At 38.4% G+C, this 16,431-nt stretch overlaps 1 protein-coding gene across 11 annotated transcripts in view; it reads left to right on the top strand.

The window, feature by feature from the left end:
- Tlcd3a (TLC domain containing 3A) overlaps positions 1-16,431 on the top strand; it is a 31,282-nt gene that overhangs the window by 1,654 nt on the left and 13,197 nt on the right. For 5 of the 11 annotated variants that reach the window (XR_013436242.1, XR_013436241.1, XR_013436239.1 and 2 more), the window contains exon 1: positions 16,028-16,340. The exons of 3 other annotated variants lie outside the window; for them this stretch is intronic. Coding sequence is in view for 4 of the 8 variants with exons in the window: in XM_005327884.5 (XP_005327941.1) it covers positions 16,219-16,340 (122 nt within the window). In the remaining 4 variants the exon portion in view is untranslated. Of the gene's footprint in view, positions 1-9,519; positions 16,341-16,431 lie in introns of those variants that run through there. 3 more of the 11 variants (XM_078042607.1, XM_021728145.3, XM_078042606.1) reach the window with 2 other exon arrangements.

Here is a 16,431-nt window from a genome sequence, read left to right as displayed (position 1 = left end):
AACAGAATCATAAAATATGTCACATTTTAAGTTTGGCTTCTTTTGCTTAGCATAATACATTTGGAATTCATCCATGTTTTTACATGTATCAGTAGTTTATTTCTTTTTTTTTTTGATGAGTGGTATTTCATTGTATGGATATATCACAATTTTTTTATCCACTCTCTGTTTAAAAATATTTGGGTTGTTTCCAGTTTAGTGCAATTATGAATAAAGCTACTATAAACATTTATGTCGAGATTTTTTTTGTATAAACATATGCTTTCATTTCACTTGGGTATGTACCTAGAAGTGGGATTGCTAGATTGCATGGTAGTCCACTCTATAAGAAAGTAGTAAACTAATTTCCAAATTGGCTGTATTATTTTCACATTCCTGTCAGCAATGTTTAAGAGTTTCAGTTGTTCCTAGAGCTTATTTTTAATTATTACCATAACAACTAACATTTCCTATCCCTTACCATGTACCAAGCACCATGCTAAGCATATTACCTGGATTGTCTTTTTTAGTCCCCACAACAATTCTGAGATTTAGTAGTTATGATTATCTTGATTTAACAGATGAGGAAATGGAGATCTGCTTAAAACATACAACCCAACAAACAAAAACTTGCCCAAAGTCCTATAGCTAAGTCCTTCTTTCTTTCATTCATTCAATAAACTTATTGAATACCTGTTCCTCTTAGTGACAGGCACTAGACTGGGTGCTTGGAATTCAGCAAAGAATAAAATAGACCAAGTGCTGCCTCAACAAGCTATGTCCATGTCAGGAAAGGGTATTCATACAAATAAATATGTAATAATGAGAGGTCCAATGAAAGACAAGTAAAGTATACGGTGAGTGACTATTGAGGAGTGTTGGACTTGAAAGTCAGAGAAGGCTTCTTTGAGGAAAGAATTTTTAAGCTGAAGCAAAGGGTGAGGAAAAAGGCTAAGAGATGACAAATAGTATGACAGGGCTTTGAAACCAAGGAAAGGGTGTTACACAAGGAAGCCAGAGAAACAGGTAGTGCCAGATAGCGGAAAGTCAGGTTAAAGAACAGAAAGCTTTTGAAGGATTATAAGCAGAGGAATGTTGTGGCTGTTTGCCATGCCTGTCATCAGCCAGGGTTCCTCCATTTTTGTATCTCCACTTCTGAGCTGCCTGAATTGTGCTGGAGAATCTAAAACCAGGTGACTGTGTCCAGTACAAATTCATGCTTTGATTTCCGCTGACTGTCCTTTTATGTATCCCTTGTCAGCTGTCAGTTGCATTCCCACTATGACCCCAAACTCCCCAAAGCTCCCAATTCCATTATATTCCTTCCATTTGCAGAAACACTAATAATGAGAATATAAATTCAAATTTAAGAGATATACACAATACAAAAGTGTAGATAGTTAAAAGAATAGAGGTGGAGGTGAACACTAGGTTTTTTAAAAATCACATTAGGAGAAGTAATACAGACAAGATTGAATATGATAAGCCAAAGAAGGAAATACCTTTAACATGAGAAAACCTGGAAAAACATGTTAAATACTTTGGGGGAGGAGGGTAGTGGGGATTGAACCCAGGGGCTTTACCAATAAGCTACATCTCCAGCCCTTTTTATTTTTTATTTTGAGACATAGTCTCCACTAAATTGCTTAGGGCCTCACTGAGTTGCTGAGGCTGGCCTCGAACTTGCAATCCTCCTGCCTCAGGCTCCTGAGTTGCTGGAATTGCAGGCATGCACTGGTTGTTATATACTTTTAAGGTAAATAAAATTTGGAAGTTTATGGATATGAGAAATTCAGGTATGAAAATCAGGAACATGTGATCTTCTCATAAATGAGCCAGGTTTTGTTTTTTAAGAATTTTCTAGCTGGGGCTGGGGTTGTAGCTCAGTGGTAGAGTACTTGCCTTGCACCTGTAAGGCCCTCGGTTCAATCCTCAGCACCACATAAAAATAAACAAATAAAAATAAAGATATTGTGTCCATCTACAACCAAAAAAAAAAATTGAAAAAAAAAAAAAGAATTTTCTAGCTGAATGTGTGGTGCTGCCTGTAATCCCAATTACTTGGGAGGCCGAGGCAGGAGGCAAATTTGAGGCCAAACTCAGCAATTTAGCGAGACCCTCAGCAACTTAATAAGACCATTTCAAAATTAAAATTAAAAAGGACTGGGGATGTAGCTCAGTGGTAAAGCACCACTTAGTTCAGTCCCCAGTACCCGCCCCCCCTCCAAAAAATGGAATTTCCTGTTGTGCTGTGGAATGTCATACTTTGACGACAAAGGATTATAGAAAACATTTTCTACCTTGAAATCTCACCACATAAGGCATAAATTCCATCTCTAATACTTTAAAACAAAGCAAAATCAATCCTGGAGACCACACCTTTTAATAGGCAATGGCAGAGGATAAATTGGAAAAGGAGGAATCCAGCAGGCTCTGAGGGAGTTGTGAGGAAACATCAGAATGACATGGGACAATAACAGAGATTCCCAAATGAGGAAGTCTCATTTCTCGTGGTTAAAAAAATAAAATTAAAATTAAAAAGAAAGAATTGCTTTAAGGATACAGGATGGAAATATAAAGTAAACAGTCTTTGTTAATGAAATCCACTGAGATTTCTAAATTTCATGTGCCTCTGTCAATTTAGTGTTTCTAACTATTATAAGGAGTCTCAAATATCCTGTTATATTTGTGACCTGTTTTACTGTTTTTGAAGTAGCTGCATTCAGCTGCGTAAGGCCCTGTGTTTGATAGCCAACACTGTAAAATACATACGTATGTACATATTCCAATCTGTCAGAATTACCTGGTCTATACCCACTAAATGCCAGTAGATAGCACCTTCTCCCAACACTGGTATTACCAAAAATACACAAATTTCCAAAATGCCCCCTAAGGCTCTCAAACACAATCACATTTAGATCCTATTGTTAGTATAGGTGACAAAACTCCCAGACTGTCTTATAGTGGGAAAATATACTGTAGTGTAAATTCCACACAAAATCTTGCTCACAGTGTTTGTTTGTTTGTTTGTTTGTTTTTGTGCTTCTGTATGGACTGTTTTTAGTAAATGACTCTTCATAATGACTAGTTCTTTTTGTTGTTCTTTATTCCTGAATTTCCTGAGCACTGGCATTTGTTTTGATTGACTTTGAGATGGTTCTGAATGTTTTCTGTATCCTAGGCACCAGTTTTGTTTTGATTGGTACTCTGGTTCTCTGTGCATGCCCATTCTTGCTAAGCAGATCATAATCTCAACTAGCTTCAGCAGCTCCTCTGTTCCCACGGTCACATTTGAGGCTGGCAGTCATGCATCTATGCTAGCTCCTAGATAGTTTTAAATTAAACCCTTCCCATTGGCTACATTGGCTTCATATTCAGTAATCTCTCCAGTCGATCAAGTGATAATTATGTAGGATCAAATGGCATACTGTTTGTGTAAATCTTATATGTGACAACAAATATAAAAATACTTGTTTTGTAAAACTGATATTAACAGCAATAATTATAATACAGTTACGATTAATTCCTTGTATCTAAAACCCTTAAGTATTTTACAATACTACGGCCACTTCTGGCACTCCTTTCCTGTTTCTTGGTTCTATTTCTGCCTGCTGAGTTTTAATGAGTGCTCTGAGCTGGATCTTGCTGCCACACTTCTCCTGGTCTAAGCCATAGCTCTTAATCTTTTTTTGAGTCTAGACTTCTTGGAGGAGCTGAAGAACTATATATAGATCCTTTCCTCATAAAAATGCATATTTAGCTGGGCATGGTGGCACACTCCTGTAATCCCAGTGACATGGGAGACCAAGGCAGAAGGACAATAAGTTTGAAGCCAGCCTCGGCAATTTAGCAAAATTCTGTCTCAAAAAAAAAAAAAAAAATTAAAAAGGTCTGGGGATGTACCTCAGTGGTAAAGTGCCCCTGGGTTCATCCCCAGTACCAAACACACACACACACACACACACACACACACACACACATTTGAATAATACTTTGCATATACTTTTCATGGAGGGGATTATTTTATTGAATCTTTCTGAACTTTTTTTTTTAACCCATGCCTTCTGCTAAACATAAAAATCTTGTGAACAACCCTTCTCACACAGTATTCTGATAAGAATGATCTTTATCTCACTAATACGTAATAACTTTCTAGCCAAGAGTATTTTGCTTACCTAACTTTTTTATATCTGCCTCCGAAAATCAGTTAGAAATTATTTTTAAAATATATTATTTTTTTAGATTCTGAGCTTCCTCCACTCCAATTCATCCCCTAATGAAACTCATTAAGAAACCACTCTCACAACCATCATTCGTTTCCAAATCTATAATATCCCTAAATTTGGACTTTCCTCCTTAGGGTCAGTTACATATTTTAAACTGCCTGTGAAAAATCTTTTTTTTTTTTAAATATCTTTTTAGTTGTTGATAGACCTTTATTTATTTATATGTGGTGCAGAGAATCGAATCCAGTGCCTCACATGTGCCAGGCAAGTGTGCTACCGCTGAGCCCCGGCCCCAGCCCGCTGTGAAAATCTTTACTCTGCTTATTCTTGGTTTCTCTCTTTCTTTGCCCTCATTGGTCTTACCTAAGCATATTTTTAAAATTTATTTATTTATTCTAATTTATCATATATTACAGCAGAATGCATTTTAATTCATATTACAAATATACAGCACAATTTTTCATGTCTCTGGTTGTACACAAAGTAGATTCACACCATTCGGTTCTTCATACATGTACTTAGGGTAATGATGTCCATCTCATTCTACCATCTTTCCTACCCCTATCCTCTCTCCTTTCCCCTCCGTCCCCTGTGCCCTATCTATGTGTTATCTTTAGAATTTAGCATTTAGTGGACAAACACAGTAATCCACTCAGTACATGATAGTGAATGCTTTTAGGGGCTAATAAAACACAGTGGATTTGCATAGTACTTTGTGCATGGCTAAATGTTTCCATGTTTTTCCTTAGTCTTCACCATCGGCAGGCCAGTAGAGTGAGGAGACTGACATTAATGTCTCTTGTGTTCCAGTGTCTGCTTTTGTTCTTACAACTCTTTTTTAAAAATATTTTTTAGTTGTTGATGGATCTTTATTTTATTAATTTGTATGTGGTGCTGAGAATCGAACCCAGTGTGTCACACATGCTAGGCAAGCGCGCTACCACTGAGCCACAACCCCAGCCTCTGTTCTTACAACTCTTAACGTCCCAGAGTTAGATCCTATTACAGTATCACTTTGAAAAATCAAAGGCATTACTTCCCAAGGACTCATGTGATGCCTTGACACTTTAAAAAATGATGACACCAAAAGAATGTTATGTGCATGTCGTTTTTAAAAATATTACCTTTCATGTATTTTTCAAGACTGTTCTTGCTTCATTATCAAATTTCTAATGTAGTTCAGTGGTTGAGCACTTGCCTAGCATACACAAAGCCCAGGATTCAATTCCCAGTACCAAAAAAACAAAAAACAAAAAACAAAAAACCTTCAAAATATCCACATGCATATAGTAATGAACAATGGTCCACACACTTAACAATTAGTGTCATTACTTTCTATGTGCTTGTTATGTCTTTTTTTCTTTCTACTTATAATACATCATTTTTATTTGAAAAGCTCACACAACCTGGAAGTATGTGGAGGAAAACACGAAAGTCATTCTTTATTCTCCTAACCCCAAATACACACTCAAAACCAATCACACATACACACTGCCTTTCTCCACAGCAGCTTGGCAGTTTTGTATTTTCCCCACTCTTTCTTTGCATGATTAGATAACATTATATGTACCAATCATATTTATAGTTTGAAATTTGTGTATATGAATATTTGTAAATCAATTATATAGTTTATGTATATAGTTTGAAATCTAGATATATATCGTTGATAAATAAATTATATTAAACTGTACTTATTATTTAGTGATTTGTTCTTTTCCCTTAATATATCCTGGAGATTCTTCCTTGTATCTTGGTCTAGTTTTTATTTTTATTTTTTTGTGTGTGGTACTGGGGATTGAATTCAGGGCCTTATGTATGCTAGGCAGGTACTCTACCACTGAGCTACATCCTAAGCCCTAATTATCCTTTTGAACATGCTGCAACATATTTAATTACTTCATTGCTAGGTATTTAGGCTGTTTCTGATTTTTTCTATTATAAAAAATACTATGTTCTTTTTTCATCTCTAGGTTAGAGTTATAATAATATAATATTCTTTAAACACATATTTATCTTCTACTAGCACTGTAAAAAAAGTGTGTATATCTTTCTTTCCTTAGGTAAACTGGATATTATCAGTTATTTGTATATTATAAAGTTTTTTAATATTGATTTTTTTTGTTAGAGGTGGACACAATATCTTTATTTTATTTTTATGTGGTGCTGAGGGTTATACCTAGTGCCTCACCCATGCTAGGTGAGCACTCTACCACTGAGTCACAACCCCAGCTCCTATTATAAAGTTTTTATTGGCCTTTTTGTATTTCTTCAGTGTTTCCACTTTTTATAATTTGAATAATTTTTCTGAGTCATTTGTATTCATTAATAATTTCTATAATCTCTGACTAGTATAGATATTAACCCTTAATGTGCTACATACTGCAAATATTTTCTTCAGTTACTTACTTGTCTTTTAACCTAATAGTGCCTTTTGATATACAATTTGGCTTTTTAATTTTATTTTTCTTCCACATATTTTAAATTTTATTTTTAATGTATACAAATTCTAAAAGACATCTGGTATTGATTCCTTGTTTGGGAAGTTATCTAGCCTATGAATTATAAAAACATTTTTCAAGGTTGTCTTCAAATACATTTACAGTATTTAACCTTTGATAATTTGGAACTTCTTTTATATTTGAAATGTGATTAAAGCATTGTATTAGTTTCTTAAGGCTGTCATAACAAATTATTACAGGTTGGGTAGCTTGTGGAATTTTCTCATAGTCTGGAGGTCAGAATTCTGAACTCAACATGTTGGAGGGTTAGTTTCTAGTAAAACCTTCTTATGCCTCTCTCTCAGTGTCTAGTGGCTGGCAGCAATCCTTGGCATCATTTGGTTTACAGACTTACCATTGCAATCTCTTACTCTGTCGTCACATTGCCACCGTCTCTGTGTCTTTGTATGTCTTTTTCTGTCTCTTATAAGGACACTCTCCATGAATTTAGGTGCCACCCTAATCCAATATGGTCTCATATCAATTCTTACCTTAATTACCAAAAAATTCACATTCTGAAGTTCTGAGTGGAGATGAATTGTAAGGAGACACTATTCAACTTCTTATTTTATTTTTTTCTTGATGAAAGAATAATGTGGTTTTTCTTAGGCAGCTCTTCCTTTTCTCACATGGGGTGTTGCTATGGATAAATTTAGTATGTCTGGCTCAGGACTCTGGGTTCATTGATCTATTTGTTTCTTTTACACTATTATAATAAGTTATTAGATATTTTGACATAGAGTAAATCCCCCAGTGTTCTGTATTCAAATATTCTTGACCATTCTTGCACTTTTCCCTAATTTAGGTAAGTCTTTGAAAGTGCTTATTGAGTCCATTAAAAACATGTTTTTTTTTTTTGAGAGAGAGAGAGAGAAATTTTAATATTTATTTTTTAGTTTTTGGTGGACACAACATCTTTATTTGTACGTGGTGCTGAGGCTGGAACCCAGGGCCATGTGCATGCCAGGCGAGCACGCTACCACTTGAGCCATATCTTCAGCCCTGGTTTTTTTGTTTTTTTTTTTAAATTGAGATTGCATTGAGTTGATAGATTGATTTGGAGGAAATCAACATGTTTACAATATTGACTCTTCCCTGCAGGGCCACATTCTCCATTTGACTTAGGCTTTTATGCATTTTAGTAAAGTTTTGTAGCTTCTTATAGATATTGCATAGTTTTGTTCAGTCTAAAACTAGGCATTTTATAATTAAAAATATATATATTGTAGGCTGGGTTGTGGCTCAGCGGTACAGCGCTCACCTAGCATGTGCAAGGCCCTGGGTTCGATCCTCCGCACCACATAAAAATAAATAAAATAAAGGTATTTTGTACAACTAAAAAGGAAATATTAAAAAATATATTGTAAATGGACCTCTTTTTCCATTTTATTTCTAATTGATGTTTATTGCTTATAAAAAGTTTTTTATATATTGTATATTGATCTTATATCCAGCCACTTAAATTATTTTAATCTCCTATATTTCCATTGATTTTTAAATTTTTTTCTTGATAAATTAGTGTATTGTTTGAAAAGAGGGAGCTTTTTATCTTCTAATTGTTTCTTTGGAAACAATGTTTTTCTCTCTTGAGAATTTATGAGTGGACTGTTATATTGGCCATGACCCCAATAGTAGAGGATTAAACAGCAGCAGATTGAGTGAGCATGGCCCTTATAGTCCAAATAAAAGAAAACATAAAATGCAAACCAGTAATGTCACAGATGATATTGCATAATCAAACAACGGACTTATAATACATAAAAGAAGGAAGGTGGCAACAACATCTTAGCTAGCAAGTGCTCACTGTCCATTGTCTTGCTCTAATATTATATAAAATCCTTCTCAGACTTCTGCCAGGAAGCTCTGTTATATTACCTGGCACATGGGAATTTTCTCTGCTTGGGAGAAAAGGAATTTTAGCCTATATAAAGAAAAAACTAGATACTTAAATAGGAGCTTGGTTTCTATAGAAATTATGATACTCATTCTCAATACTGAAACTGAGTGCTAACTTTAAGTGCTGAATATTTTTAAGATTAAAGTTACCAAAAAAGAAGGTTTCATGGACTGGGATTGTGGCTCAGAGGCAGAGCGCTCGCCTAGCACGTGCGAGGCCCTGCGTTCGATCCTCAGCGCCACATAAAAATAAAATAAAAGTATTGTGTCCAACTACAACTAAAAAATAAAATATTTTTTAAAAAGGTTTCATTTGTATGATCTGTGAACAAATGTGGAAACGTGCTCTCCCTTCTTTGAAAGGTAAACTATAATAATTCAAATGTCAAATTACTTCTAGCTTACTAAAAATGAAGTGTATGCCAGGCATGAGGGTACATATTTATAATCCTACTCACTTTGGAGTGTGAGGCAGGAGGATCATCACAAGCTCAAGGCCAGCCTGGACAACTTGATGAGCCTCTGTCTCAAAAAATAAAAAGGACTGAGATGTAACTCAGTGATAGAATGTCCCTGGGTTTAATCCCTGCTGAGGGCAGGGGGGTGGTGGTGGTGTAGAAATAAAGAAAAGAAAGAAAGAAGATGAAGTTTGTGAAATTTTATTTTAAATAACATTGAAAATGCTTATAAATAAAATATTGATACTCAAAATTAAAGTGACATCTCAATCAAATATATTAGAAATGCACATAAGGAGGACTAGGAAGAATTCTACCAAAAGATGAACAATAATAACTCTCAGTGATGGCAATATTTGTGATTATGTGGGCATGTATTACTTTTTTTTTTAAAGAGAGAGTGAGAGAGGAGAGAGAGAGGAGAGAGAGAGAGAAAAATTGTTTTTAATATTTATTTTTTAGTTCTCGGCAGACACAACATCTTTGTTGGTATGTGGTGCTGAGGATCGAACCCGGGCCGAACGCATGCCAGGCGAGCGAGCTACCGCTTGAGCCACATCCCCAGCCCTGTATTACTTTTTAATATACTCCTTTTATAATTAAAAAAAAACTAAAAAAAAAAGGTCACCTGCCTTGAATTAGCAAAATAAACCTTTTATGAAATTACCAATGAGACATGAAGACATTGAAAATTATTGATCTGAAAACTTATGAAAGCAGCTGAGTTTGTTCACAGGAATTTACTGGTTTCTCTAGCTTTATTTCAAAGGTAATTTCCATAATGGTTCAATGTCCTTGAATCTTGTTTAAACCTGAGTTTAGAAATGCCTACTTTTAGGTGGGTGTGACTCTGTAAAAAAAGCCAATTTCTGCATTTATCACAAAAGAAATGGATATGTGAAAATACTTTGAAAAATAAAAAGCAATACACAAAAGCAAGCACTATATAATCGGTTCTTTGTGTAAATTATGGGTTTTATTGACAGGGATCATTATCATTGTGTACAAGAGCAAAGACTTCCCTGTGGTGTGCAGCTGTGGTCACTGTTTGCAGAAACCATGTGCCTGGGGTGTGACTGTGCCTCTTAGACCCACAATTTGCTTTGCAAATAATCCAGAATAAAACTGAGGAAGCTGCAGTCTGGAGGTGGCTAAAGCCAGCTAAGAGGATCTTCAATCCAATAGATGCTTAGGGAGAAGTTTAATAGCAGGAGGTTGGGCTATTGGGACCCAGGATAAAGAAAATAATACCTTGTCTATACCCAGCACATAGTTTAACATGTAATTTTAAGAACATTACTCACCTAACTCTCCCAGCCCTGTGAGGCAGGTGGAGGAATTCTCTTTTACATGGAAAGTTTAGTTGTTTGCTGGATGTCAGGCAATTTATGGATAGCAGAGGCAGGACTGGAACTCAGGTTCTCAGATCCCAACCTCACTGCTGTCTGCCTCCCAGAAAGTCCCTTCCATCTGGGGAAACACACAAATCCATATCAGTGCAAGGCTATAATTATCAGGCATTTATTGGGTACAAAAATGAAGGAGAAATTAAGAAGAGAGTATGTAACTTCTTCCTGGTGACATGTCAGTCCTGGGAGCAAGTCACCTCCCTATTTGTGCCATGTGTCTTTAAATGCCATATGGTTTTTGTTGGAACAATGTTCCTTAAAAATCTGTTGCTTTCTTTCTCTTTGTATGCCTCATTTTGTCTTTCTCTGTCTTCTATCCATTTCCTCTTCTTCCATTATTATTGTGAATACTAGTCTCTGGATTTGTATCTCTGTGTTCGTTTTCCTGTGACTTAGGGTGTATCTTGCCCCTTTTATTTCCTGTAATTGTGTCTATCTTGTTGTTGTTGTTTTCCCCTTCAGGATATTTAACCAGGGCCTCATGCATGCTAGGCAAGGACCCTACCACTGAGCTACATCCTCAGCCCTTTTTATTTTTTGAATCAGAGCTAACTTGCTGAGGCTGTTCTCCAACTTATGATCCTCCTATCTCAGCCTCCAAAGTTGTCTTGGTCTCTCTCTTTGTTTTAAATTTTTTATTAGTTATTTTTTTTTTAAAGATAGAGTGAGAGAGAGGAGAGAGAGAGAGAGAGAGAGAGAGAATTTTTAATATTTATTTTTTAGTTTTCAGTGGACACAACATCTTTGTTGGTATGTGGTGCTGAGGATCGAACCCGGGCCGCACGCATGTCAGGCGAGCGCGCTACCGCTTGAGCCACATCCCCAGCCCCCAATTTTTTATTAGTTATTGATGGACGTTTATTCATTTGTTTGTTTATATGTGGTGCTGAGAATCAAACCCAGTGCCTCACATATGCTAGGCAAATGTACTACCACTGAGCCACAATCTCAGCCCCTGTCTTGGTGTCTTTTGATGTATCTTCTTCCTGTGCTATAACTTTCTCTCTGTGTCTCTTCCTATCACTTCATTTCTCTTTTATCCTCCTTCCTTTGCACTCTCTGAAGTGTGGTCCCAAACAAAATAACTTTTATTTTAGAATAGGTTTTGGTTTTCTCTATTAGGATTTTTAAAGTGGATGAATGATGGAGACCTCCAAACTCTTTTTTTCCTCTCTCTTTTTTGGCAGTACTGGGCACGTAGGGGCACTCTGTCACTGAGATACATCCCCAGCCGTTTTTAATTTTTTTTTTTGTTTTGTTTTTTTGAGACAGGGCCTTGCTAATTTGCCAAGGCTGAGTTTAAACTTGTGCTCCTCCTGCCTCAGCCTCGATTGGCTGAGATTATAGGCATGTGCCACCAGTTTCTCTTTTATTTCTGAAGCTCAATATGAAGGTGTTTCCTGTGTGAATCTCAATTGTTTTTCTTGTAGAATCATTTTTCTGGATAGGGAAAAATATCTTTGATCAGAATAATAGCCCACATATCTTATGATATTCACTTGAGATTTCCCAAATATTTCACATGTAAGTATGATATTTTCAATGTAAGACTGGAGAAAGCAGGTAGCAGACATGGGGAGAGTCCCTGTATCCTCTCCCCATTATCCTAAATAATGGTATCTAGAATATGGCCTACTCTAAAGGAAAAAAGGGATCAAAAATTACAATCGTGTACCTCAAATGGCAGAAGAATCCCTCCAGAGCCCTCCCAAACTGGGAGCTTTGTACATTCCCTATTCAAAGATTAAGATTCCAAAGTTGGTAAATGAGTCGTCACTTAGCATCTAGTCACCCAGACTTCACTCTTGAAACCCACTCAAGTAGCAAAATGATACAAACTCCTTAAATCCCAATACTATGGCATAAAATAGTTTAAAAATCACCCTAGAGGGCTGGGGCTGTAGCTCAGTGGTAGAGTGCTCGCCTCACATGTGGAAGGTACTGGGCTCAACCCTCAGCACCAGATAAAAATAAAATAAAGATATTGGGTCCACCTACAATTAAAAAAAATATTTTAAAAAATCACCCTAGAACAGGAATCAGGAGCCCTATTGTCTTTCTGGAACCTAGTCCCTTCACAGAGTGGCAAATCAGTTCTACACCTTGGTTTCTTCATCTGTAAGAGGAAACTAATAATATGTTCAGCCTACCTCACTGGCTTACTTTGAGAACCAATGGAGATAATATAAATGAAAGTACCTAGAAAAATTATAAAAGTCTCATATAAATATAAAATGGTGTTAATAATAGCAGCATCAGAGCCCATAAATGCCACCCTACATTTATGTTTGTGAGCAAGCAATTAGGAATAGTGGTTATTAATCCAAAACTATATTGTAAAAAATGATTAATTTCTTGGGGCTGGGGATGTGTCTCAAGTGTAGCGTGCTTGCCTAGCATGCATGAGGCACTGGGTTCGATTCTCAGCACCATATAAAAAAATAATAATAGGGGCTGGGGATGTGGCTGAAGCGGTAGCGCGCTCGCCTGGCATGCGTGTGGCCCGGGTTCGATCCTCAGCACCACATGCAGACAAAGATCTTATGTCCACCAAATACTAAAAAAGAAATATTAAAATTCTCTCTCTTTCTCTCTCTCTCTTTCTTTAAAAAAAATAATAATAATAAAATAAAGATATTGTATCCACCTAAAACTAAAAAATAAATATTAAAAAATGATTACCTTCTCTTTGCTTATCAAATTTGAAAGCAGTGTAGTCAGTCATTAAACACATGACCTTGAAGGCAGAAAGTATTGAGTTCAGATTCCAACTCTGCCACCAGCAATGTGATCTTGGGCAAGTTTATAATTATTGAGGACTGGGTCTTATATTGTCCTCTCTACATACACCTCCACCCTGCCGCATATTGTTAAGAGGAATTAATGAACTAATGCAAGCAAAATGTTTGATATAGTGCCTTCCATATAGCAATAAAAATTCTCAGTAAACATTAGGTTTAAAAAGTATCATTCATTGACCCCTTGAAATGTGCCGGACCTAACTTTAAGTACAAAATGCAAAGACAAACTCTGTTTCAAAAAGCTAAGTCTGGTGGGGAAACATACATAGAAATAATAAGCAGCATGTTTGCTACTCAAATGCAAAGACAGATAAGAATATGAATTTATACATTTGCTTAGAAGAGACATAGAAATCTGGAGAATGAAATATTTGATCCTAGACTGTTTTTATTTTTATTTTTTAAACTGGGGATTGAGCCCAGTTTTTACCACTGAGCTACTTCCCTAGCCTTTTATTTTTTTATCTTGAGATAGAGTCTCACTGTTGCTGAAAGCCTTGTAAAGTTGCTAAGGCTGGCCTTAAACTTGTGATCCTCCTACCTCAACCTCTGGAGTCACTGGGATTACAGGTGTGCACCACCACACCCAGCTGATTCAAGACTTTTGAAGAGGGATGGGGATGTAGTTCAGTAGTAGAGGATGTGCTTAGTATGTACAAAGTCCTGGATTGGATCTGTAGCACCAAAAAAGAAAAGAAAAACCTTATAACTCTTAAGCTTGTTTTTTTTTTTTTTTTAACTTAGGGCTTGGTGCATTTGATTTGGCTTTATCATTTTCCCACAAGGGTGTGATTACTTGAAAATCCAAGGTTCATGTTTGTACTTGTCGGCTTTATGGTGATTAAACCTAAACATTCTGGTGATTTCATTGGGCATAATGTTGGAAACTGATTTTACTTGCTATTTCTATAGGTGAAGCATCTCCTTTGTTTTTACTTCATAAAGTCCCCTTAAAAAGTGTACAAACAGCTTCTTGTCTAGAGGATAGATTGGTTCCTACCACTTGAAAGTGTTAGTATATTTGGGGCATGTTGCTGATCCCTCTGAGAGAATGCAGGGAGGACTTGTAAACACTTGTCACTCTGAAAAACTGGGGCTGGAGGTGACCAGGATATATGGGTAGGGAATAGAAAGTGGAATGCAGGAGATTTGTTTTTCTGGAGGGAATGGAAAGTTCAGATAGCTATTCTTTGTCCACGTGTAAATTTGAAAATCCAGGAAGACTCATTTGTCAAACATCTTGGTACCAAATTAAAGTGTCTTTCAAATTTCACCATGTATATTATATGTGAATGTGGGAGTTACAGATGTTTCCCCAAGTGGATTAAATTTCAGATTTTCTTTGGATTTTCTCCTACTGTATTGTCAGCTAAATTCCTCATTGTAACAACATGTTGGAAAAGTTAAAAGTTGTCTTTGCCCCAAAAGATCACAGCCTAATTAATAACAATAGTACTACTAATAAAGGGAAATTATCTTTTAAACTATGAAACATTCCCAGATTAATAATTAACTACAAATTTAAACAAAAGCTGTGTTCATGCTCTATATTTCTGTACTAGTAACTGATATGTTAAAAGTAATTTATTGGCATCTAGCAGAAACCGTCTGACACTTTATAGAGGTCACAGAATCGCAAGAATTTAAAGCTGGAAGAGCCTTGAAGAGCTTGTAATCCAGCCTCCTTCTCATTTCATAACTGAGGAAATAGTGGCGCAGAGAGAGGCTGAGCCCAGCTGTTGCAAAACCCTTGAATGGGACTTCGGTGAGCTTTTGCTTGCTGGCGATTTGAAGAGACCCACAGTACTTTTCATTTGTGGTAGGAATTAATTAATTGTATCAGCCTGCCCCCCCACCCCCAGAGCTTTTTGTTAAGTGAGGAAGATGCAGACCAAAGTTAAAACTTCTCTCCCTAGAGGAGAGAAGCCAGGAATACTTAAATTATTGTACTGGTCCATGTGATTGGTGCTAAATGAAAATAAGATTGATTCTAATCCATTCAAGTTTAGGGCATCTGGCTGGAGAACACGTTGTCAACAACAAAAGTTACCAAGACTGGACAGTATCTGAACCCAAAGCCAAAACAGAGAAAGGAATTGCGGAATTCTGGGGCAAGATTTAATGAGAGAGGTCTCCACTCTGGAAAAAACTGCAGCAGTTAGGGGATGTGGGAAAGACACCTTTGCCGTGCAGAGGACTCCCTTCTTTAAGATTCCCATTCGAAAGCAAGATTGCTTGATAGATAAGGCAAGGTGTGCGACAGACCACGATCCCAACCGCCCACTCCTTTCTTGCCCCAAAGAGAGTTGCCCACCGCACTGTTGGCGTCGGGCAGTGCGCCTGCCGAGGGCTCGCCCCGCCTTGATGGTAGGGGATCGGGCCCGGACGCTCGTTCCTGCCTGGCTTTTTCTGCCCTCACCCACCCACCCACCCGCTTTTGCCTGGGTCTGGGGAAGAGAGGAGGTCCGCGGGGGAGGGGGAGGCGTCCGCAGTGACGGAACAGAAGCCCAACAGCCTCGGCGCTTCCCGCCACTCTTCAGCTTGGCGGACACTCGCGCGTTGCTTGTCCAGAGCGCAGGTCCGCGTACTTGGAACCCGTTCGGCCACGCGCACAGCGGCTCAGGTGGGGACAGCTGCTCGCCGCCGCCGCCCACCGCCGGCCGGCCGGGGGAACCCGGGGAACCCTCCCGGCCCAGGGGCGGCGGCGGCGAGACCCCGCCCCGCCCGCGGGCCCGCGCCTATCGCGGCCGCCGCGCTGGTCACGCGGAGAGCCGCGCTGCGGGCTGGGGACCAGCGCCCGGCGGCTGCCGGAGTCGCCGCGGGCCAAGGCGGGGGCGGAGGGTGGAGGTTAGAAATAGGGACGGGCGGGCCGCTCCAGTCGTCGAGCCGCGCGGAGCCAACCTGAGCCACGCTAAACGGTGCCGAGCGAGGCGGCAGGACCCGAAGCACCCATGCTGCTGACGCTGGCCTGGGGCTCCCTCTTCTTCCCTGGGCTTTTCGCGCTCTGCACCTGGGCGCTGCGCCGCTCGCGGCTGGAATGGACCGACACCGACTACGTGACGATCAGCACCAGGTACGCGGTGCGTCCGGGCTGCTAGTCCAGGGCTTGGGTGCTGCCCTCCCCACCCGGCCGCGCGCGGCTGCAAGGCTCCCGGGCCCGGCGG

This window comes from Ictidomys tridecemlineatus, chromosome 3, assembly GCF_052094955.1.
Source record: "Ictidomys tridecemlineatus isolate mIctTri1 chromosome 3, mIctTri1.hap1, whole genome shotgun sequence".
In the NCBI taxonomy this organism is placed as follows: domain Eukaryota; kingdom Metazoa; phylum Chordata; class Mammalia; order Rodentia; family Sciuridae; genus Ictidomys; species Ictidomys tridecemlineatus.
The sequence above is the reverse complement of the archived record's forward strand: the minus strand, read 5'-3'. Positions and strand labels throughout refer to the sequence as shown.